The sequence below is a fragment of the Hyperoodon ampullatus genome, assembly GCF_949752795.1.
Source record: "Hyperoodon ampullatus genome assembly, chromosome: 3".
NCBI lineage: Eukaryota > Metazoa > Chordata > Mammalia > Artiodactyla > Ziphiidae > Hyperoodon > Hyperoodon ampullatus.
Window position 1 is genome coordinate 171,180,846 of NC_136916.1, and position 24,615 is coordinate 171,205,460.

At 44.6% G+C, this 24,615-nt stretch overlaps 1 protein-coding gene and 1 long non-coding RNA gene across 2 annotated transcripts; one reads left to right on the forward strand and one right to left on the reverse strand.

The window, feature by feature from the left end:
• Nucleotides 1-2,155: 2,155 nt before the first annotated feature.
• LOC307050711 lies at nt 2,156-6,311 on the reverse strand. The gene is made up of 3 exons (XR_013810806.1): nt 6,195-6,311; nt 4,838-5,023; nt 2,156-2,340 (listed from the first exon to the last, which is right to left on the reverse strand). It is a non-coding gene; the product is annotated as an uncharacterized lncRNA (long non-coding RNA).
• Nucleotides 6,312-6,721: 410 nt separating this feature from the next.
• GLRX5 (glutaredoxin 5) lies at nt 6,722-15,961 on the forward strand. Its single transcript, XM_079701310.1, has 2 exons — nt 6,722-7,065; nt 15,321-15,961. The coding sequence occupies exons 1-2, from the start codon at nt 6,780-6,782 to the stop codon at nt 15,497-15,499; spliced, it is 465 nt and encodes a 154-aa protein (XP_079557436.1). The 5' UTR covers nt 6,722-6,779; the 3' UTR covers nt 15,500-15,961.
• The last annotated feature ends 8,654 nt before the right edge of the window (nt 15,962-24,615 follow it).

Sequence of the window (24,615 nt, forward strand, 5' to 3'; positions counted from 1 at the left end):
CCTTAGGCCATGAGTCTGTATAATTTTTGTTGGCAATCTAATATATGCTACGTTTCCTTGACTTCTTAACCAAAGCACATGAAATACCATTTCCTTTTCTGGATGATTTAGAATTACTACACAAGGCTCTAATGCTCAAGGAACTGTGACATGTGAGGGATGTTTGCCCCTGCTTACACCAAACGCTTCCAGAATGTGACTTTTCAAAAAAAAAAAAAAGAAAAAGAGGAAAATCCAAAAATATCTGCTTCTCAATTTAAAAAATCTCCCGTTAACCTGTTAAGTCATTGCTTCTTCCTGCTTTCAGTGTTGTTAGCCTTTTAAATTTACTGCTTCTCATCTGTTGTGGCTGTAATATTAGAAAACTGAGAGAGTAAACCATGCCCTAAAATAAGAACAGGACATGGATGGGAACTGAGAACCTCTTCCTAGAAACCGGCTAGAGGATTAATTCCCACTGTGTGCACTGACAGCCACAGCACTTACTGGCTCTTGCTGCCCCTGCTTCCTAAGTAAGATAGACTAGTGCCCCCTACCTGTCTTGTGGGGTAAGGCAGAGACTCATTATGAAATGCTCCCAAGTTTCTCAAAAAGACAGAATGATTTTGAAAGATGATGGGTTATTTTTCAAGAAGGGATTCAAAAATCCCTTCAGGTAGGAGGGTGTTACTGGCCCTGTTCCCCACCAGCCGGCGATATGCATGAACCATCACAGAGCTGCCGCTGAGCAGTAGGAAGAGATGAACCAATGGGAATAGCTCACCAAGTGGACTGACATACGTGCTTAGTTACACTAAGGGCAGGTCACTGGATGTCTGGAGAGGGGAGAAAGCCTGCAAATATGTCACCTTCTCAAGGCTTCTGATACAAAATTATCTTGGTGACTCAATTTTGCAAGTGCAGCCTATGCAAAATGCTCCTCCCTTTTTTTATTTAGTTATTTTTTTTTTACAGTGTAACTGGTCTATAATACAGTCTTTTATTAAAACTCCAAAACTCTGGCTCACAGAAATTTGGCATCAATTAATTCTATCTCAGTGTAGAGTACACTTTCAAAAAGTGTAAAGTTTAGAATTAGCAAGTGGGATTTTTCTGGCCATAAGACTAGGAAAAAAATTTTTTTTTAATCCTTCAGTTTTTTTCCTGCAAAGGAAAATGAACAGTTAATGTCAGCCCATTTCCAACCCACTCCCCCAATCCGTGAAACTGGGGTCCTTCGCTAGCTACTTTGAAGTAGGCTAGAGCAGTGGATTCCCATGAGAGCAAGATTTAATTTTGAAGCCTGAAATTGTTAAGGCTCAAAGGTTGAAGTATGAAATGAAATTCTGACTCAAAGAATATTTATGGCCTTGGCAATACATCTTAGCCATCATTCAAAGGAAAACAATAAAATTTTCTCAGTGTTCGTCTGGCTGCAAGCTCAGTGATTATCAGAAAGACACAGACTCCTGCCAACAGATAAATCTTCCTAACAAGTGTGACACACAACAGTACTGGCTCCTTGCTTTCTAAATTCTGTGGTCTGGGCACCTTCTCAGAAGTCGCTGGAAATGTAATAACAGTTTGAATTATGGAATCTATCTGCTTGCAAAAAGAAAAAGAAACATAACACAAAACATTAAAATCTTTCACTAAACAGACAGCTGAGGAAAAGTCAACAATTCATCACCTTTACTTAAGTCTTAACATGTTTTATGATTACCACTTAATTCTTAATATTACCTGACAGGAAATATGATTTGGGCTCTTTCCCTCGAAATAAAGTTCTCAATAGAACAAAGTCCAGCAGACGTCTGATTTTAAAAGCCTATATATAGCCAGGGACTTCAGGCCTCACTGAGAAAAAGCAGCATGGGGACAAAAGAGAATGAAACTTTCAGAAGTGAAAAGCTATGGGTTATTTGTTTCATTGGAGTTTTGCATTGAAATTGTTGTCATTTTAGTTTCACAAAGCATAAAAATCACACCTGTATCCAATACATACATACCCTGGAGATAATTCAGGAATATTCCATTTTCTGTGGGACTTGCTGGCTTTGCTACGATTCCACAGTAAGATTTAAGAAGTGCTTGTGAAGGTAAAAAGAGGAACCCAAAGTGCTCAAGTCCGTCAAAAAGATGTTATTAACAATCTTTTTTTTTTTAATAAATTTATTTATTTTTATTTTTGGCTGAGTTGGGTCTTTGTTGCTGTGCACAGGCTTCTCATCGTGGTGGCTTCTCTTGTTGCAGAGCACGGGCTCCAGGCGTGCGGGCTTCAGTCGTTGTGGCTTGCAGGCTCTAGAGCGCAGGCTCAGTAGTTGTGGTGCACGGGCTTAGTTGCTCCGCAGCATGTGCGATCTTATAGTGAAAAGAGAACTTAATTTAGGGACCAAAATGCCAGAGAACTATTATCCTAGGGCTAATGCGAGTTTCAAGTGAATTCATGTGCACAAAACCAGTTTGCTGTACTACACACGCACGCCAATATTTTGGGGGTAAATGTCTAGGAGCAGACGAAGAGAGTACAAAGTGATTCATTAAGACTCTGCAATCCTTAGATAAAGACATCGTGAAATAGGCATTACCTTCTGCAGACGACACAAACGCATTTTCCACAAATCCAGGACGAAGAAGATGTAAGGGGCAGAAAACTCCAAGGAAAATCCAAGAGCTCGTAAGTGATGCTTAGGACTGAAGCCAGGCCTCCCACCTCTACAGTCCAAATCCCAGACAGAATCAGGCTCTGCTGTGACATCCAGGCTTTTCGTAAGTGCTTCTTCAGGAATCCATTTTCACCTGTACCTCCCACAGTGTGTTCTAGACTGAACTAAATTTACAGGACATCATTTCTCTTCATTTTACCCAGAGGAGGAGAGCAGGACCTTTGTGACAGAGTGGAAGGGGGCCCGAATGAGGTCTCCCTTCCTGACTCTAGACTGAGCCCACATGATGTGAGAACCTGCAATTAGCAAAACTGAGGCCACTCCCATGGCCAGAGAAGTATTTATAAACCCAGCTGTCTTGTCAGATAGAGGTAGTGAAGATCCCAAAGGCATTTCTTTTCTTTCTTTCTTTCTTTTTTAATATTTATTTGGTTACTCTGGGTCTTAGTTGTGGCAGGTGGGCTCCTTAGTTGTGGCAATGCGAACTCTTAGTTGCGGCATGCACATGGGATCTATTTCCCTGGCCAGGGATGGAACCTGGGTCCCCAGCATTGGGAGTGCGGAGTCTTAACCACTGCGCCCCCAGGAAGTCCCTGCAAAGGCATTTCTATCTTTGCATTACGGGTTAGCAAAAATTTTCTCAGGGGGCTGGGCAATACCTCTGTTTCTCACACATAACAATTATTTTTTAGGGAATCAAGTTAATTCCAGGGTTGCAGTGATGCTCTAAAATTACTGAATAGCTAAGGGGCACCACGGAGAAAGGTCTCAAGGTTCAGCTTGGGTCTATGGAAATCTGGGTCTCAAATGCTATTTTAGCTCAGGAATGTTTGGTGGCTCAACCCGTTGTGCAACACCTGCAGCCACTTTTCTCTTAAAATGACACTCGTAGAATGCTCTGGCCAGCTCAGACCTAGACATTTCTGGGTCATGTGTCCTATGCACAATCACCACACCCTGTCAGAATGCAGCGTGACCTTTAGGACTGAAGTTAGGGTATGAAAACACTGACATGCTAAGTGTTCAAACAAAGTTTCATCTTAGGCTCAATAATCCTGACTCTTCATTTAGAGCTGATATCTAGGAAGAAATGATCTCAAATTTATAAGGCTTTAATTATGGGTTCAACAGTGAATTTGCTTTTGGTGGAGTGGGGAGAAAGGAGAAATTTTACTAAATATAGTAAAGCCTTATCTATAAATAAGCACAGGGAAGAAAAACATTTTTAGGATGCCTGAGTCAGCATGTTTACATGGTATGATTATTTAGTTTGGGGTCTAATTACACTTTGTGACCCCAAATCCCAGGATTCTCCTAAGTTTCCTGTACTTCCCACCCCTACCTCCCCATTCATGTCCACATGGGCGATCACAACTGATAAAGATGGTGACTTCCATGTTCAAAACACCCAAATGCATTTGAGCATAAACGCAGATTTCTTACAACTGTTTAAGAAGTGTATTTTTATACTTTCTCACTGCAGAATTTCTAATGAGAAAGCTCGTAACTGAAATGCCACATCATATATAAGAAGTGGGAGCTTTGGAAGAAATATTTTGAACACTATTTTCTTTGATTCTTTAAGTCACTGATGTTTGGTGCTAATACTTGATGAGTGGTTTTAAGTCAAAGACAGAAAGCAGTATGTTCAACACATACAACATTTTGCATTTTAGGTTGCTTTATTAAAAACTTAAATTTAGGTGCATTGTTTCAATTTCTTTGGTCTAGATACATGATCTGTTTTCCTGGCCTTGATCAATACTATCAAAGCCATCCCACTTAGCTCCCTCAAAGAGCCCCGACTTGCTTTCCTTGCATTTCATGGACGTCCTCATCATACTCGACTGTACACAGCAACTCTATTATAAATTTGGAAAACACAGGCTTTGTATTCTTCCTGCTGAAGGACTACCCTTAACCTTTAATGACAGCTGTATTTTCTCAATTTAATAAAATGTCTGCCAACTGTACTGGCAAAGCCAGTATCACACACTAGATAAGTGACATGATACCCCCCCATGATTAGCACTACGTCTCTGGATCCTCACATCATAAGTTTGCAAATTCTTCTCCCTATTCCAGTTAACTCAAGAGCAGAATGAGACAGTTCAGAGTAGGCAATAAACAATTCAGGTTTTCTGGAATGAACTGCCAATATTTATTTTTAAAAAAAACTAAAACAAACTTACCAGAACATAAGTATGAGTAAAAGTTAGGTGACTTTGCAAATAATATAGCCCCTACTGTTAGGTGCACTGGATGCTGGACTTTTGAAACAACAGTTAAGCTTCGACATCACATCGCCTCCTGTATATTACTGTCCTGTATATTTCTGTATGATGTTTGTTCCTCTGATTTACCTGGAATCAACAACTCTGGAGGGGGGAAAAAAAAGGACTTTTTAAGAAGCTAATCAATTTTGGGTCCCACATGCCTCAAGTCTCGTGGTGAACGATTATTTGGAAGATTCACTTGCTGGCAGCACATGTACTAATTTTCTGCTTTTTAAACTTGAGCACCTCCAAAGCAGAACCAGGTCACCTCCAGCCACAACTTTTAAAATACTTAGGGTTTAAAAAGAAAGTAATTTGTAGCAGTACTTAGTGTCCAACAGAAACCACTCCATCTGTTAAACAACATCTGACTGCAAAGGCTTCTCTTACTGTCGGTTGATAGATAATGACGTGGCACAGCCATTATCACCGTGGCAACAGTACTCGGAAACTATCAGAGGAAAATTGCACATGGTACTGCTGTCCCTTGAGCAGCCATGCCTCAGCTTCCTCTGGAGAATGCTTTCTCTGCAAGTCTGGTGTGCTCTAGGGTACCACCAACCCAGCACCGCTCCAAGACTACAGACCACGTGGCGATTTCACTGAGTCCCGCTCTTCTGGGATCATTCTTTCCACCAATGTGAGCCCCTGCTGGGTTCCAAGCACTGTTCTACGTACTGAGGATACAGCAATGAATGAAGCTGCCAGTCTGGGAGGGAAGTCAATAAACAAGCTAACAAATGTATGTCAAGATGTACTAAGCACAATGGAGAACAGAGAAAGCAGTGGGCCTAGGGAGGCTTTCCTTCCCTCCTCTCTACCCTCACATTGATTTGTACCTGCTTCTCATTTCTCAAGCTCTGGGCACAGGTCCCGCGCCGGCACCGTGCCTTGCACGCAGCAGCTGCTCAGAAAACGTCTGGCGAACGAACCAATTCCTTTCTTAGTTCCCCATTCAACCTTTCCTGGGCCCAAGCCCAGGGGCTTAGGTCGGCTGGAAAGTCAGCGAAGCCCCGATCACACAGACGAGAGCTCTTTACAAACTTTAAAAATCAAAGTTGTTTTAGTGAAATAATCGCGGTGCGGAGGCGGGAACCACGGGAAGGGGTCTGGGCCTCTGCTCCCACGGGGGCATTGGGACCACAGGAGGGCTGCGACACACGGCCCAGGCCCCGACGCCGTAGCCCCGGGCGGGCCTGGCCGCTAGAGCCCGGCACAGTCCCTGCTCTCGCCGCTAACAGCCGCGGCCGTACTGAAGCTCCGGGAAGCTCACCTAAGCCGGGAACGGCGGATCCAAGCCTGCTCCAGCCCCGCCGCCACCCGGAACGCAAGAACCAGCGGCCGGCCAACCGCGCTGCCGCGGCAACGCAACCTCCGCCCGCACCGGAACCGGAACCTTCGTCTGGAAGTGACCCCTTCCCGGCGTTCCGCGGAACGGCGAAACCCCGCCCAGCGCCTGTCCCAAGTCCTCCCGGAGCATCCCAGCAGGCCTATCTACCCTTCAGAGAGAAGCCGTCTTCCCTCTCATTTCGCCTCCCCTTGCCTCGGAGCGTGACCCTGATGGACATCCACTCTCTCCAATCAACTGACAAAACGGTTGCCGGCGGCCAATGGTAAGGCGATAGAATGCGGCTCAGGCGTAAGGACCGCCTCCAAACTGTCGGGGCGGGACGAGTAACATGATTGGTGGAATCCAGCAATTGAAGGCCAGTCTTCTCCAATCACGGAGAGATGTTCGGCGCCGGTCCAATGAGGACCTCCGGGGGGCGGGCCGGGCCTCGGCGGGCCGGGCCCCGGGAAGGCTTCGGCTGGCTACCCCAGGTACTTGGACGTCGAGAGCTCTGGCCAGCGTGCGGGGATGAGCGGGTCCCTGGGCCGGGCGGCTGCGGCTCTGCTCCGCTGGGGGCGCGGCGCGGGCGGCGGCCTGCGGGGCCCGGGCGTGCGGGCGGCGAGCTCGGGCGGCAGCGGCTCGTCGGAGCACCTGGCCGCGCTGGTGAAGAAGGACAGGGTGGTGGTCTTCCTAAAGGGGACTCCGGAGCAGCCCCAGTGCGGCTTCAGCAACGCCGTGGTGCAGATCCTGCGGCTGCACGGTGTCCGCGACTACGCGGCCTACAACGTGCTGGACGACCCCCAGCTCCGGCAAGGTCAGAGCCGGCTGGGGGCGGGGGCGGGGCTGGGGGGCGACCGGCCGAGGCCACTCTGCGGGGTCGAGTGTCTGTCGGGCAAGGTCCGTCCGGGGGCTCGAGGGGAGTTCAGACACGAGCTTCCACACGGGTCTGGGGTGGGGACCTGATCGACTTGAACTGGATCTCGAGGATCTGGGCCTCTGGGCCAACTTGGGCAATGGAGTAAGTCCCAGCTGTTCCCCGGTCCTCATTCTGAGCTGAAAAAGGCATTTCGGGGCCAGTGCCCTTCGGCTGAATCCAAGGAGCGTGGTCAGCAGCCTGACTCCCTGCTCTGCAGAGCTGGGGAAGTGGCTAGAGAGGGATACAGGAAGAGCCATTAAGAGGTAGGCACTTCGGGGACACTTTGAGGGGCTGCCCTGTCTCGTGGATAAGGAGAGGTGCTGTTGATGGCGGGGGGAGGGTCGAAGTTGCCCTTGTCTGAGGCTAGGGGCTCAGACGCTGGCCTGTCGTGCCTCGAGGCTCGGGGTGTCAGGGACCGTTCTCTGTTGCTGCTACAGGAGCGGTTGACACAGCTTTTGGACAGGTCTTAGTTGGGATCTGGTGTGGGAGAAAAAAACGTGAAATTTATTTTTAGATACTCAAGGATGGGGGAGATTTGTGGTGGCGAGGGATTGGAGAGGCTTGTGGGGAGAGGGACGAGGAATGATTCCTAGGCCCTAGCTCACTCAAGCTTGGAGCTCCAGGAGCCAGTCAGAGTCTGGGGCAGACCCAGTAGTGTCTTTGACTTTTCAGTGGCCCAGAGGGGAGGATGGAGGGCCCTGACAGTTAACTAGCATCTTTTCTGATGAGCACCTTGCTGAGAACCTTACCTGCATTCTTCTATTTTATCTTAGTGGGGGATGAGAGAGAGGCCAGAACACCCGGGTCTGCTCCTTGGCTGGGGTGGGTGGGGTTGGTGGAGGCATAGGGGGGACCGTGCCTGTACCCCCTGAAGGGTGGCATTCCAGTTAGACATTCAGTGATTGAGTTCTCCCTGAGTTTCCTGCTGTTGTTTAGTGACAGTGTTCTAAAAAGTGTTTTAGGGCCTCAAGTTCTATGGTAGTCTACATTCAGAATTCTGTATTTTGCTCTTCTACATTTGAAGTTGTCAATCATAGGCATTCCAACAGATGGGACAGGCTGGCGTCAGGGAAAGGCTTTGGGTTAGACTCCTTTGGCCAATCAGCTGTGCAACGCGAGGCAAGTCCCATGACTGCATTTTCCTTTTCGATAATATGAGGATAATGAAACCACACTTGGCAAAGGTTTTGTGAGCAAAAAAAGGAAAATAAAACTTTTGGAAAGTGCCTTGTCCTCTTATCTCGCACTCAGAAGGCATCCATTAAATGGCAACTCTTTTATTATTAGCTCTTTATGGTTTTAAAAGTATTTTTTCCCATGGAATCTAATCCTTATAGAACTCTCGGTTTTGGTGGGTGGAAACAAGGTGTGAAGGCAGCTTAGAGTTACCAGGAGGCATATGTAATACTACCACGTGCTACGCCCATGATCCTTCTCCCTTCCTGGACTGCTGGAATGCTACCAATTGCTGGCTTTTTTCACATACAGGGTGATCTGCAGTCTTCATGCAGCAGCAGTGGCGTCTCTGCCTAAAAGATAAGATAGGAGAAACTACTCTGTAATCTTTCTGCTGGGACCTTGCCTCAGGCCGCTTGCAAATTGCCACTGCGACGTTGTGTTGTTGGTATCTTGCGTAGCTTAAAGTTTTGAGAGTTTTTGGTTTATGAATTTCTGTTCTCCTGTTTAATATAACCAGAGATGGTATGACTCAGTCACTTTGCTGTACACCTGAAACACTGTACATCAACTATACTTGAATTAAAACATTTTTTTGAAATATAACCAGAGATGGGCTATACTGGAATATGGCCAGTAAACTGAAAGTAACAGCAGGAATGTTTGCCGAGAGCACTTATGTATCTGACTTCCAGTCTTCTGTTCTTAAGTGTTCAAACAATAGCAACAGGAATTTAACCCTTAAATTTCTTGACCATTGAGCTTCATCAGACCATTACTTTTAGTTAGTGAATGTGTTGCATACATATTGAACCTAACACGTCTTTCGTTGCCTAGAAAAGTAAACCTTGTGGTAAGTATTAACCTCTAGACTAGGGCAGGGTGGTGTAAGCACGTTATTAGAGTGGGGATTAGTTTAGCCAGCGTGAGGCTTTAAAACGTGAAGATTCTTCATCTTTTTGCTCTCCACACCTTCAGGTTTACCAAGAGAGAGTGGCAGGCTGTCTGATGCTTTTGCCAACTAAAGATATGTCTGTGAACTTTTCCCAGACCCAAGGTCACTTCTAGTAACAGGATAGGGGCTTCTGCAAAATTGGCCTTTCCTGTTTTCTTGTGCCAGAGAAGGCTGAGTTTTAGAAAGGACCCAAGTCAGAGGGTCCTGTTGGTCTCCCAACAGGAGACCCAAAGCCTAAACTATTTACTCTCCCACAAAGCCTAAACTATTTACTCTCTGGCCCTTTACAAGGAAGCTTGTCGATCCCTGATGTAGCCAGGGAGTATGATGCACAGAGGTGTCAGCCTGAGGCCTGAGACCCAAGGAACCAAGGTGACTGAGGCAGCTTTGCGTTTTGGCCTTCCTCAAGGTTTGTTCCTTTTAAAAAATCTGGAGCACCCACAAGACGGCCACAAAGGGATAGGGTCACGGTGGATGGATGTCACCATATCCTGCTCTTGGTCTTAACAAAGACTAATCTTTACTTTCAGTTGCAAAAGTAACATGTGCTCATGGGAGAAATGTGGAAAACACTGAAAATCTAAAGAAAATGAAAATCCCCTGTAATTCCGTATAAACCATGATTATTAACATTTGGATCTAGTTTCTAACAGTTTTTTTTTTTTTTCTTTTTTAACAGAGTTGAGATCACCTATGTCTATATATAGCATTTTGCCCTCCCGAGAGCAGGGAACGTGTCTTCTGCGGCTCCCTGGGCACTGTGTGTGATGCTTATGCAAAGCGAGCTTTCAGTGCGTGTTTTAATGAATAAATAAATGCTTCTTTTATTTATCATTTTATCATAAACTCTCTTCCCTGCTCTTAAAAACATTATAGACACTCGAATGTCTGCCTACTCAGATGACCACTGTATTCCTCGAATCGGGAACAGCGTCTGTTGAATGAATACCCATCATCCTATTGTTGAATGGCTATTAAGCATTTGAAAGTATGCCCAGCCTTTCCAGTATCAAGGAATTTAAGGCAATAGTAGAACTATGACGTTGGTAAGCATTAAAAATCAGGTAACAAGTGTGCGTAGGTGTCTGGTGGGCAGGTTGTGTGCTGCAGGTGGGGGTATAAAGTGGTGCCCGCACTTGGAAGGAGTGACCATCAGTACCTAGTCAAGTTGAAGGTGAACAGAGCTGAACACCCAGCTGTTTCACTCGCGGGTATTTAGGCTACATCAGGGATCGACAAGCTTCCTTGTCAAGGGCCAGAGAGTAAATAGTTTAGGCTTTGGGGGCCTGGTGGTCTCTGTTACACCTGTTCAGCTCTGCTGTTACAGTGTACAGCAGTCAGGGACAACACATAGAGGAATGAGCGGGGCGAAGTTCCAATAACACTTTATTTACAAAAGGATGTGGGCCAACACTTTATTTACAAAAGGATGTGGACCGGCTTAGGCCTGAAGGCTGTAGTTTGCCACCCCTTTGTCTAGAGAGACTGTCCCCTGCATGTGAGCTAGGAGATGCACGTAAGGGTGAGCACTGCAGTGTTCCTTGTAATAATGAAAAGTGGGCAAGAACAGATCTTGGTCTGTTAGCAGCAGACTGAAGAAGGCAACTGTAGCTTAGTCATATGATGGAAAACTAAATTGTGGTTAAAATGAATTAGATCTAGGGACTTCCCTGGTGGCGCAGTGGTTAAGAATCCACCTGCCAATGCAGGGGACACAGGTTCAATCCCTGGTCTGGGAAGATCCCACATGCTGCGGAGCAACTAAGCCTGTGCACCACAACTGCTGACCCTGTGCTCTAGATCCCGCGAATCACAACTACTGAAGCCCGCATGCCGCAACTACTGAGCCCGTGCGCCGCAACTGCTGAAGCCCGTGCACCTAGAGCCCATGCTCGGCAACAAGAGAAGCCACTGCAATGAGAAGCCCGCGCACCGCAACGAAGAGTCGCCCCTGCTCTCCACAACTAGAGAAAGCCGCACAGCAACAAAGACCCAACACAGCCAAAAATTTTAAAAATTAAAAAAAAAAAAGAATTAGATCTAGATGTATTCTCTAAAAAGCCAATGCTTTGTCAAAAAGCAAATTGCAAAATGGTAATTGTGGCTTAACGCCGTTTGTGTCTATAAATGTTAAAGATGTGGAACAGTCCCATGGATTGCAGATCCATGTGTTGTGCAGGTGGGGCTCACGGAGGGGCAGGAGTGACAGATGCCAGCCCCCGGCCAGAGACCACCTCTGGTGGTCAAGAACCTGGCCTTTAGACTCCTAGACACCTGGACTCAAATCCTGTCTCTACCGTATGCCAGCACTGTGACGTTGGTTAAGTTATTTAACCTCTCTGAGCCTTCATTTCTTCATCTGTAAAATAGGGATAATTGTACATAACTTGTAGGAATTTTGTAAAGATGAAATGAGATTAGATATGTGAAAAACTTAAGAGTATGAAACTCAGGAACCCTTAGCTCAGTAAATGGTATTTTTATTATTGCATGGCATACTTCACTGGTATTTTTCCTGCATTCTTTCCCTCGTTTACCCCGTTGCGTACACTGTCAGGAAAGCATTCCTGTGGAGGGTGGGGTAGAGGACACTGACGTGGAGAGTAGCCACGGTGCACCTGGCGCTGTGGGAGCTTCATTCATTTCACCAATTATATCTTATTTAATCTTCATAACAAATATGTGAGGCATAGAGTTATTCCCGTTTTACAGAAAAGGAAACAAGTTGAGAGATGAGCAGATTTATCTGAGACTGTATTTACAAGCCAGCCAGCCACAGTCTGCTGACCCCCAAACCAGCGCCTTGTCCCTCTCGGCACCGCGGTTTACTTTTTGTCAAGCAGTGCTAACATCATTCTCTTAAGGAAGATGGAGAAATATGATTCCAGGAGGAGGTGACATGACTTGCCCGAGGAACAGAGCCTCGTTAAGTGGCAGAGTTGGCATCAACCTGCATCAGACTCTGAAGCTCGTGTACTGAAAATCTACCGGGAAAAAAGAAAACTATAATCATGGCGCTCTTATGATTATTGTCCAAACCAGGAACGAGGTCCAATATTCTGAAATGTCATGAATTTTGAAAAGTACCTTTTGTAAGTTCTGGAAGGGAATTTTCCATAACATTTTCTCCCCTCTGGCTTGATACTTTAGAACATGACATTTTTTTGGTGGGGCAGTAGGTGTATGTAGAACTGATTTTGTAAGACAGCCTCCTAACTCCCAGTCCTAGTGTTACCTGTTACATAACTTGGCAGTCACCATTTTCTGTCCCAAACTGAATCACAGTTTGTCATCTATAAAATATGGTTATCATTAAAATTCATTCTTGGGTATGATTTTCTAATTTTCAAGAGTTGCTCTCTGATTCTGAGTTATTCCATGTGATACCTAAAAGCATTATCACTGTATATTGCAGTTGCTGAAAATTTAAAGGGTGAGGAAAATTAGCCATGCTTAATTAATTGTGAATTGATAGAATTTGTTTTAGTTTTCAATTTATGAATGTAGTCTTACTGGAAGTTTCTCACTTCACTCTGTAGGAAGCAATTTGGGTATTTCCTTAAATATTTAAACTTGTAATCAGAGTTTTTAAACATGGAAAATGGCATCGTTTTTAGGAGAGATGCCAGAGCTTTGCTTTGATAACAGCCGCCTGTAACGCTTGATAATCTAAAAATTAAAGAAGTAGTTAAGTTTAATTTTGATAAACTATCCGCTGGTAGGCACCTTGGATGCTGTCACAAAGCCATGTGTTCTGAGGTGGGTTCTTCTGAGTTCTTGAAGTTATTAGGACAGTCACAGGCCAAGGGGTTTGGAAGGAGTTAGCCTCCCTTGCATGTGACTGTATGTTGGATGTTCAGGATGGTGGAAAGCCCACTTATTTTGGTAGTTTTGGTGGTTAGGATGGATTTCCTTCCTTCTGTATAGTTGGGATGTATGGTCTGCAACAGTGTAATGTTTAGTTGTTGCCTAATGCTTTGGTTGAGTGTGCTACCATAAAATAGGACAAGCCTAATGCTTTGGTTGAGTGTAGTACCATAAAAACGATTGATGAAAGCAAGTCATTCTTTTACTCAACAAAGATTTTATTTTAAAAAATTGTACTTTTTAGGATTAAACGTGGTTTTGGGTGGCCCTCAGATGGCAAATTTGTTTTCACCTTTGGTGTGTTTCAAAAATTGTAGGCACTCACCAAAAGAATCAGTAGATATTCATTGCCATGAAAAGCTTAATGCAGTGTATTATTAATTGGAAAAAAAACCCAGATATAATATTGTGCAGATAAATGGTTCATGTACATAAATGTAACAGATATTTAAGAAAGTTTAGAAGTAAAAAGTTCATATTCTAAACGTTTCTTAATCTCCTCCCATCATAAAGTAAAAAAAGGTGTGTTATTGGAAACGTAAAGTTAAGTTCTGATAGACTCTTTGTGTTTGAGGATAGAGTTAAAAAAAAAATCCGAAACATACAGCTTACATGCTAAGTAATTGTTTATGTAGCACCAAACATCAGAGTGATGAAAAACTTGAATTAAAAAAAAAAAACTTGAATTCATCAGGGTATTCAAGTATAAAGACATTCTGATGGTTAATGGAATTTGCCCTTTATTGGTAACCTCCAAACCTCTAGCTGATTTTCTTTTTAAACAGAAACCCAGAGTGGCTTAGAAGTGAGCTTTTCAGGGCCTATAACGTAACCATTTCTCTATCCATGAAGTCTGTCTGCAGAAGAAAGATAAAGCTCTCTACTGGGGGCCCTCTAGTGCTGTTGTTTAGAGCGAAGTTGCCGTTTTTTAGAAAGCAGTGACTTTTAAAAGAGAAAAACACATGGTATCTTGGGACTGTTATTTGTAATATAACTCATATTGGTAATCTTACTTGGTAAAACTCATCTGATAATAAATGATAGGGCATCAAGAAAAAGGTTTTGTATTTTTAGTTTGTTTACACAAAAACCGCCACTTGACCGATTTCTAAAATTTGTGTAATACTGTCTTTTGCCTGAAGAATTTGTTGACTTTTCTGTTTCGTTTATTTGTACCTTTAAAAAAGTATACTTCATCTCAACCTCTGAGTAGAAAAGGAAGTAAAAGGTAAGGAGGAATTTAGAAAAGTGTGATCTTTTCTGCCTTAAAATTGAAACCACATTTCCTTCACAGCCACCATCCTCGTGACCCAGCACTACACAGAGTCACCCCATGGCTGCACTGTCCCCGAACGTACTTCATCTCGGTGTGTCCTCAAAGCCATTGTCTCTTAGGGCAGGGAGTGGGTCTCACTCACCCCGTGGCCCTGCTCCTGGCCCAGAACGTGGACCTTCATGAGCTTTGGGCCTTTCCTTCATTTCACTCAGTCCCTGCGAGTTCTGTGCTGAGCCAGATCAGCTGTCCCATGGAGAGCTCATCTGAGGGGCTGAATAGGATGAGGGCCACAGTCTAGCCACAGGAGACGGATTTGTCTTTGGGTAAAAGAATTATTAAAGATCAAAGCCAATGACTCAGTGTCTGTCAATTCACCAGCCGAGACAGGCACGGAAAACATTAGGTGGGGGCTGCCCAGCGTGCCAGTGAGTTATCATGATGGATCCATGTTCGGTAGTCCATTTGGGAATGGAGTGGCATTTCTTTCATTTGTTGGTTTTGCTGAAAATGTGGCCCACAGAAGCATGGGGAATATAACCTTGTGTATCTTGTGTCACTTGCATTAACCAGTCAAGTTCTCTGCCATTAATCCAGGGTCGATTGTGTGTCAGGTAGTTTATGAGAGACTTAAGTAACCTGATTCTCATAAAAACTTTGTGAGATAAGGGTGGAAACAGAGGATGGAGGCCTCACTGTTTATAATTGGAAGAGTCAGCGGTCCATTCAACTCTAAAGCTTAGGCTCTTTGTAGCAAGTACACGGTCCCCCAGGGGTGGGGAGCCAGGAAGGGTTACAGGGTGTCCCTAGGAGCAGAGAAACGTATTTTGCCATACAAGTATTTGACCACTGAAATGACGCTTAAATGTTCTTTCCCCGTAGGCATTAAAGACTATTCCAACTGGCCCACCATCCCGCAAGTGTACCTCAACGGCGAGTTCGTGGGGGGCTGTGACATTCTTCTGCAGATGCACCAGAATGGGGACCTGGTGGAAGAACTGAAAAAGCTGGGGATCCGCTCCGCCCTCTTAGATGAAAAGAAAGATCAAGACTCAAAGTGAGGGTGGCCCACGCGAGGAAGCCACTGGTGTCAGAATCTCACTGCCAGAATAGCCTTCCCGATTCTGGTTTTTGCTCTTCAGATGACTGTTTGCACTGATTCCTCCAGTTTGTAAGCAGCCTGGTGGTTTTAGCATGTCTGGTGTTTGAGCAAGGAATATCCTATCGCGAATGTAATTGTAACCACTGCACTGTCATAATCAATGTTGTACGACAAGATTGCTGTAAACACAATTCCTTCTTATGTTGTCCTTTGCTCTTTGATTGATTCAGGAGTAAACCTAGGAGCTTTTGAATCATCATTATTATTCATGAGTCCTCTGCAAATATGTCAGTCTGCAAAGATCATATACCCCCCATCCCCAATTTTTTGTAACTTGTTCTGTTAAGAAAAATGATGGACAAGGAAGAAAATAAGATAACCGGGGTGTTGTTTTTTTTAAAATAAACTGCCAACCCAGGGATACCACGTGTGAGCTGTTAATCTGAATAGCAATAAGTATTTGTCTTCGTCCGTTTGGGATGCTGTAACAAAATACCGCAGACTGAATGGCTTATACACAACAAATATTGATTCTCACAGTTCAGGAAGGTGGAAGTCCAAGATCAAGGCTGTAGCACATCAGGTGTACAGTGAGGGCCTGCTCCTGCTTCACAGACGGCTGTGTTCCCACTGTTCTCACAGAAGCGCTTTGGGGTCCCTTTTATAAGGGCACTAATCCCATTTATGAGGGCTCCACCCTCATGACCTAATCACCTCCCAGAGGCCCCACCTCCTAAAACCATCCCTTTGGAGGTTATATGTCAGCATAGGAATTTTGAGGGGACACAGACATTCAGTCGGTAAGGACTTTTAGCACCTCTGACCTTTTGATTTTAGGAATTAAATAGTGATTCTCATTCATACTCTTATGTTAAATTTGCCACAAAAATTGCCATCAAGCTGTACCCTGATTTTTCGAAGGGAAGTAAGTGTTGTGAATGCTGAGAGATGTTGATGATCCAGTTGGAGGCTTGGGCGGACTGTTGAGAAGTGAGGTGGGGAGGCTGGAGGGGGGCGCCCCGCTCGCCTTCCGTGAAGACCTGTGCTAGGCCATCTGCACTGCACTTGGACAGGGAGCAGCATTAGCACCCGTCCAAAGAATGGGATCTCATGAGTCTTTTATAAATAAATTAAAAACAAAGAATAGATACCTAAAACACCTAAAATTAAAAAAAAAATAAAATGGGGCCTTCATAAAAAAGGACATAATTGGAATCATAGCCAAGATCTTCCAGTACATGGTGTCTTCTACCAAGACTGTGCTTCTCCACCTAGACTGGAGGTGGAGCTAGAGGTAAGCTTTACAGCGAGCGACTCGAGGGAAGAAAGCCCATCCGGTCACTGTGTGCCTTTGGGTCCCCAGAAGCCTTCATTCGTCTCCAAGGGCTTGCTTAAACAGCATTTATTTAGAAGCATATCTTTACAGTGGCAGAGGTAAGAAGAAGCTGCTTTTTTTATTATTTATTTATTTATTTATGGCTGTGTAAGTCTTCGTTGCTGTGAGAGGGCTTTCTCTAGTTGCGGTGAGCGGGGGCTACTCTTCGTTGCGCTGCGCGGGCTTCTCATTGCGGTGGCTTGTCTTGTTGCAGAGCACGGGCTCTAGGCGCGCGGACTCAGTAGTTGTGGCTCGTGGGCTTTAGAACGCAGGCTCAGTAGTTGTGGCACACGGGCTTAGTTGCTCCACGGCATGTGGGATCTTCCCGGAACAGGGATCGAACCCGTTTCCTCTGACAATACAGGCAGATTCTTAACCACTGCGCCACCAGGGAAGCCCGAAGCTGCATTTTTTAATGAAAAGAGCAAAAATGACAAGGAAAGAGGGATGGCTTATTTCCCCGGAGCTGTTCTGAAGGCTTGTTCTGTGTTGATTATTGAGTTTACAGGAGTGCCACTTGGAAAAGCTCTGAAAACAGACAGACTTGCTGGGGTAAGGATTGCCCTGCCGGGTAGTCTTGTAGCTCACAGCTCCTGGCTCCTTCCTTCCCCCCAGAGGTTGTGCGATTCCCAGGAGAAAAGAAAGGCAAGTTGTGGCCCATTCCCACATCCGTGGGGACTGCCCTGTCAAGTGAGAGGACTGCCCCTCATAAATTACAGACCTCAGGGCTTCAGGGAAAAGAAAAGCAGATTACTGCCACAAAAAGTTTTATATTACGGGGCTTCCCTGGTGGCGCAGTGGTTGAGAGTCCACCTGCCGATGCGGGGGACACGGGTTCGTGCCCCGGTCTGGGAAGATCCCACATGCCGCGGAGCGGCTGGGCCCGTGAGCCATGGCTACTGAGCCTGCGCGTCCGGAGGCAAAAAAAAGTTTTATATTACGTGCATTGTGTACTGCATCCCATCAATACCTTCTGGGTCTCCTCTAAGCTAAGAGCTTACACAGACCCTTAGAGGAGGTTGGAGCTCACTTGTTGGAAGCACTTTGCTTTACAAATGAGAGTGAGGGCACTGGAAGGAAGCCCTGTGCTCATAGCTGCCTGTGCTGCTGCCATGTGGTGGCCGAGCCGAGGCTGTGACCTTGTCCTTTGTAAAGAATACCATTAACAAACCACTTTTTACTGTCCGTGGATGAGTACCTGGCCGTGGGGCACACACATGAGTCTGCAAAATTGTCCCTTGCCTTCACATCTGGTGTGTAATAGGGTACCTTTCCATAATTTTGCTCCTTTCGGCTTTTCCTTAAACCTGCCTATGTCCCCTTAGGGTGCATCTAAAAAATGAAAGGATAAGAAACTTATTTGTAGGGAAACATCAATGTAGGAAACCTCCCTGGAATTAGCACCAGGGGAGAGCTGCTAGGCGAATAATTTGACCCAGATGCTTATGAATCATAGTGAGATCAAATCAGTCTCCAGAGAGCTTAAAAGTTTAAGGAATCACTGAGTTCTACAAGAAATGGAAATGTTCTTTCCAAAGTTAATTAATACTTTTTTTCTCTATGCTTGACAAGTCTCTGCCAACTGGGAAATTGAAGATGCTATCTGATGTCAGTCTGAATAACTTTAATGATCTGCATAATTAGAATTCACTGTGAGAATTAGAACAGTGACACCAAAGTTCATTGTACAAACAGCAATATCACACATCATTTATTTAAAAATGCAAGGTCCACTTCATGGCTTTCCACTACAGGACACTGGCTTGTATCATTTGATTTGATTTATGTCACAACTTCAGTCCTGTGTTATTAGACCGTTTAGAAATAGATGAAGTTATTTTAGAACATTTGTATGAGTTGAGGTAGTTTTTGTCTTGTAAGGTGGTAGTTACATAAATGTCATTACACTTCATTTAGGTTTAGGAGATATTTTAGAACAGCAGGTAAGTTTTAAGGCGTCTTGGTTTCTTGTTATTGGCCCTATTGAATTGACTTGGGTAGAATCTGGGACCTCAAGCTTTCCTGTAATTACCAACGCCCCAGCAGCTAGCTTGAGAAAGAACTCTTGTAAATTTATTAATGAGCTTGGTTATTTAGAGGAAAATTGTTTCTTGAGAGGTTGGGTCCCTTGGTGTTTGTGACAGGAGAGATCGGGCTAAGGGTTCAGAGGATCGACCTTCGTGCTGGCCAAGTTATGTTGGAGTACCTTTAAACCAGAGGCAAGGAAGCTTCCAGGTGGGTTCCAGAGAGCCACTGATAGGCAAAAAATAGATACCAGTGGATGGTCACACCAAAAGGAGCTGATTTGATAGCTATTTAAAAAAATAGATTTCTTAATCCAGTTGAGATTGTTTTTTTTTTTTTGGCCATGCCAAATGCAGTTCCCTGCCCAGGGATCGAACCTGTGCCCCCTGCAGTGTAAGCGCGGAGTCTCAACCACGGGACCGCCAGGGGGGTCCCATACGATAGCTAATTTGAGGGAGAGGGGAGGAACAGTGAAAGGGGGAAGAGCTGTTGTCAAGCCACCCACAACGTGGCCCAGGTGGACTTGTGGGAAGTCGCATCCCGTCCTCTTTCCTGAGAGCAGTGTCACTGCAGGTCTTCAGGCTGCATGGGCTGTGCAGTTGAGCTGGGAGCAGATCTGGCCTGAAAGCCTAAGTGCACCTTGCTTCGAAGGCCTTTTCCCCAACTGCAGCCAGAATGGCCTTCCACAGACACACTACTTCCACTTCTCACTCCCCTACTTACAGACCTCCCAGGTGGTTGCCGCAGAAGGCCTTCCCTCACCTCCCTGCTTTGTCCCCACGGCACCAGATTGTCATTGCCCTTTTGCTTGGCTTCACTCGAGGATCCGCTATCCCTAGCATATGTAGTGCTTAGAAAAATATGTAAAAAATAAGCAAAGGATTCTCTTTCTCCATTCTGTCCTGATGAGTCACGAGAAGCGTTAGGTCTTTACAGTTCACCAGGGTAGCAGCACAGGGCAACCCCTAAGAGCTTGGGTTTGGATCACACTTCCTGGATTCCCATCCCATTTCTTCCCAGATGTGTGACTGGCCTCAGACACATGAATAACCTCCCTTGCCTACTCTACTCAACAGGAGAGTGGGGAACGTCTCCTACGTCAGGCTTGTTGTGAGACGGGAGAATCCACATCAAAAGCCAAGCCCATAATACGCTTTCCAGATAGGTTAACCTCCATGGTTACCTTGGACTAGATCTGGACTTGATTGCGGTCTATTACTCACCATCATTGTTAGGCTTAAGGAAGTAGGAGCTAAGTCCATATTTATTAACAGGCCATTGTTTGGTTGTCCCCAGAGCATGGAGACTCATCTTTGAATGTCAATGACAAGATCTAATATTTGTGATCATCTCAGTGGAGTGTACCCATTATTCAGCCGTTCTTGGGGCTGGGGTCGGGAGGGCCCTGAGACAGAAAGAATTCCCTGTAAATTACTTTCCCAAGGCTATAGTTGGACTTATTGCCACTGAGTTTTAATTTTTTTTAACATTATTTCTATTTCATGCAGTGGGAAGTCTGTACTGAACTGATAGGTTAGAATAGGCTTTATTGTGTGGAGGTCTGCTTGAAAGAACACAGTTTAACCTTGAGTTAATTCTAATTTATCAGTAACAAGGATTGTGATGCTGGGTTCTACTGTACCCAAATAGTAATTTTCACAGGGATACATTTTGCCAGGAAATAAGAGGTTGATAGGTCCCCTGGTTCACAGGAAATTAGGTGATGAACTGCAGAAAATATTTCCAGATTATTGGTAGGTCCATCTAGTCCTAAACTGACAATGCGCCTTGGTAATCAGCAACAGGGATGAGCCAGCCTTCTGGGGCATCCATGCTAAGCCCTAAGCCCTAGACTATGCGATGGGACCTCTTCCCACTCTAGAACCCAGGTCTGGGGCTGAGCCTTCAGCTGGGAGTCAGGTACCCCTGACACTACCCTGAGCCAGGGCAGGCTCAAAAGACTTGGAATCTGAAGGAGAACTTCAGCAGTTCCTTTTACACATAAGCTGTAACCCTGAGAACCAAGGAGCACATTTCCCATTATCCTGGCCTTTTTTTTTTTTTAATATTTATTTATTTATTTGGTTGCACCAGGTCTTAGTTGTGGCAGGCGGGCTCCTTAGTTGTGGCTCGCCAGCTCCTTAACTGCAGCATGTGGGCTCCTTAGTTGTTGCATGCAAACTCGTAGTTGCAGCATGCATGTGGAATCTAGTTCCCTGACCAGGGATCTAACCTGGGCCCTCTGAATTGGGAGCACAGAGTCTTAACCACTGCGCCACCAGGGAAGTCCTATTTTTAGTTTTTAAAGGAAACTCCATACTGTTCTCTGTAGTGGCTGCACCAATTTACATTCCCATCATCTGAGAGATATTTAGACAGTAGAATTGGAGGTGCTGGGATGAGGGAGAAGCAGACCTGAGTATGAAGCCCATGGCCTGGGAACTGACATTTCCTGTGCCAGTCATGGGATTCCAGACCTTTCTGTTGTGTAGGGCTTCCTGACACCAGAGACCACCGATAGTGTAAAAATGCACAAGCAATGGGTAGTGTTCCCATTTACATGGGTGTGGTGGGGAGTTTGGGAGAGGAAGTGAGAGAGGTTGGGAGAGGAAGTGAGAGAGGTAAACCTTGGCATCTTTTTAAACTTGACATGAGACCCACCAAGTGTGTACCTGGTAGAGCCATGTGCTATCAGAGGGCGGCCAGGAATCATCCATCAAATCCAGTCCTGTGAGAGGGGCTTGGAAGCCTGCACAGAGTGATCCCCAGCTTCCTAACTGCCACTAGTGTGTGGAATAGGTTTTCATTAGCATAGATGCTGTTGAGGTCTTTGATCAATCCTGCCATCTGGTCCAAATAACTGACCCGTCACTTTGAGGTTGTCTAAACCCTGGTAATAAACAGCGGGAACAAGAGGGGGCTTAGAATGTAGTCTTCACGGCTCAGCCTCCGGTTTAGGATAATAAAGCTTCTTGCGGAATTTACGCAGGTCTTCTTGGCCCTTGGCATTAAACAGTCTGTGTGTGTGTGTGAAATAATTTTCATGTGGGGGGTTATTTATTAAATTGCAGCATTTCCCCATTAATAGATGTCTTCCAGTCAACCGTTTTTGTTAGAGAGATCACAGCTCTGCTAGCAGTGAGTTAGGTTTTCTTAGAAATCAGTAATCAGTCCCATAGCATTTCCCAGGGGTCTGGGGTTTCTGCAACAGCTTTGGAGGCATCAAAGGGGAATGCAGAGAGTCTAAAATCTGGTTGAAAAATCTGTATTTAAATGCCCTCTCAAACCACTGACACAAGTATAGACGTAGATATAGGTACATGTATAGTTTATAGATGCATCTAAATCTGTCATCCTTGGAGATCCTTTGTCGCCGTTGAACTCAGCTTTGTCATCTCTAAAATGGGGTTAATAACAGTCTCTACCTTATGGAACTACTATGAGGATGAAATGAGATAGTATCACCTAAAATTCTTGGCAAAGGATCACTTATCTTTCATGTTTTTCTTTGTTTTTTCTTTTTCAAATTTTTCTTAGATATTCTTTCTATCTTCCTCTTCCTCATGAACTTCAGAATCATTTTGTCAACAGATTCCCTTTTTAACTTTTGCTCACCTGCACAGATTTGAGGCATTGAAAAATAGCTGTAATTGCAGCCTGTCCCCAGCCCTGCACAACACAGACTCCATCTGCCCGGAGATGTTTCCTCTTCCACCTCTTGGGAGCCAATGGCCACTGACTTCACCTCTGCTGGAACCTGGAAGAAGTGGGAGCACTTCCTGTTGGCTGGGGGAGGATTTGCTCATCTCTCCACCAGCCTCCCCTTGGTGCTGGGATTCCTGCTTCTCCTGGGAGGCAGCCTGATGGGATACTTATGGTGACACTGACCTGATGCTGTTCTGATCCTAATGCCAATCCTGATATTATTATCAGTTATAAGCACAACAGCAACCCAATTACTATTTTTTGAGTGTCCTTGGTCAGGAAATGTGCCAATCATTTTTCATACTTTATCTTGTTTAAAATAATCTATACAGTGCAGGGGTTGGACACTTTTTTCTTTTTTTTTAATTTTTGAATTTTATTTATTTTTTTATACAGCAGGTCCTTATTAGCCATCCATTTTATACACATCAGTGTATACATGTCAATCCCAATCCCCCAATTCATCACACAACCCCCCCCACCCCCCGGCCACTTTCCCCCCTTGGTGTCCATACGTTTGTTCTCTACATCTGTGTCTCAATTTCTGCCCTGCAAACTGGTTCATCTGTACCATTTTTCTAGGTTCCACATATATGCGTTAACATACGATATTTGTTTTTCTCTTTCTGACTTACTTCACTCTGTATGACAGTCTCTAGATCCATGCACGTCTCTACAAATGACCCAATTTTGTTCCTTTTTATGGCTGAGTAATATTCCATTGTATATATATACCACATCTTCTTTATCCATTCATCTGTCGATGGGCATTTAGGTTGCTTCAATGACCTGGCTACTGTAAATAGTGCTGCAATGAACATTGGGGTGTATGTGTCTTTTTGAATTATGGTTTTCTCTGGGTATATGCCCAGTAGTGGGATTGCTGGATCATATGGTTTTTAGTTTTTAAGGAACCTCCATAGTGTTCTCCATAGTGGCTGTATCCATTTGCATTCCCACCAACAGAGCAAGAAGGTTCCCTTTTCTCCACACCCTCTCCAGCATTTGTTGTTTGTAGATTTTCTGGTGATGCCCGTTCTAACTGGTGTGAGGTGATACCTCATTGTAGTTTTGATTTGCATTTCTCTAATAATTAGTGATGCTGAGCAGCTTTTCATGTGCTTCTTGACCATCTGTATGTCTTCTTTGGAGAAATGTCTATATAGGTCTTCTGCCCATGTTTTGATTGGGCTGTTTGTTTTTTTAATATTGAGCTGCATGAGCTGTTTACATATTTTGGAGATTAACCCATTGTCCATTGATTCGTTTGCAAATATTTTCTCCCATTCTGAAGGTTGTCTTTTCGTCTTGTTTATGGTTTCCTTTGTTGTTCAAAAGCTTTGAAGTTTCATTAGGTCCCATTTGTTTATTTTTGTTTTTATTTCCATGACTCTAGGAGGCGGATCAGAAAAGATCTTGCTGTGATTTATGTCAAAGAGTGTTCTTCCTATGTTTTCCTCTAAGAGTTTTATAGTCTCTGGTCTTACATTTAGGTCTCTAATCCATTTTGAGTTTATTTTCGTGTATGGTGTTAGGGAGTGTTCTAACTTCATTCTTTTACATGTAGCTGTCCAGTTTTCCCAGCACCACTTATTGAAGAGACTGTCTTTTCTCCATTGTATATCCTTGCCTCCTTTGTCATAGATTAGTTGACCATAGGTGTGTGGGTTTATCTCTGGGCTTTCTATCCTTTTCCATTGATCTATATTTCTGTTTTTGTGCCAGTACCATATTGTCTTGATTACTGTAGCTTTGTAGCATGGTCTGAAGTCAGGGAGTCTGATTCCTCCAGCTCCGTTTTTTCCCCTCAAGATTGCTTTGGCTATTCGGGGTCTTTTCTGTCTCCAAACAAATTTTAAGATTTTTTTGTTCTAGTTCTGTAAAAAATGCCATTGGTAATTTGATAGCGATTGCATTGAATCTGTAGATTGCTTTGGGTAGTAGAGTCATTTTCACAATATTGATTCTTC

What these genes read in the sequence shown, in the direction of transcription:
- GLRX5 (XM_079701310.1), top strand. Translation starts at nt 6,780, where the DNA reads ATGAGCGGGTCCCTGGGCCGGGCGGCTGCGGCTCTGCTCCGCTGGGGG. An exon ending in CGACCCCCAGCTCCGGCAAG is followed by an intron (nt 7,066 to 15,320) that starts GTCAGAGCCGGC and finishes CTTTCCCCGTAG; the next exon opens with GCATTAAAGACTATTCCAAC.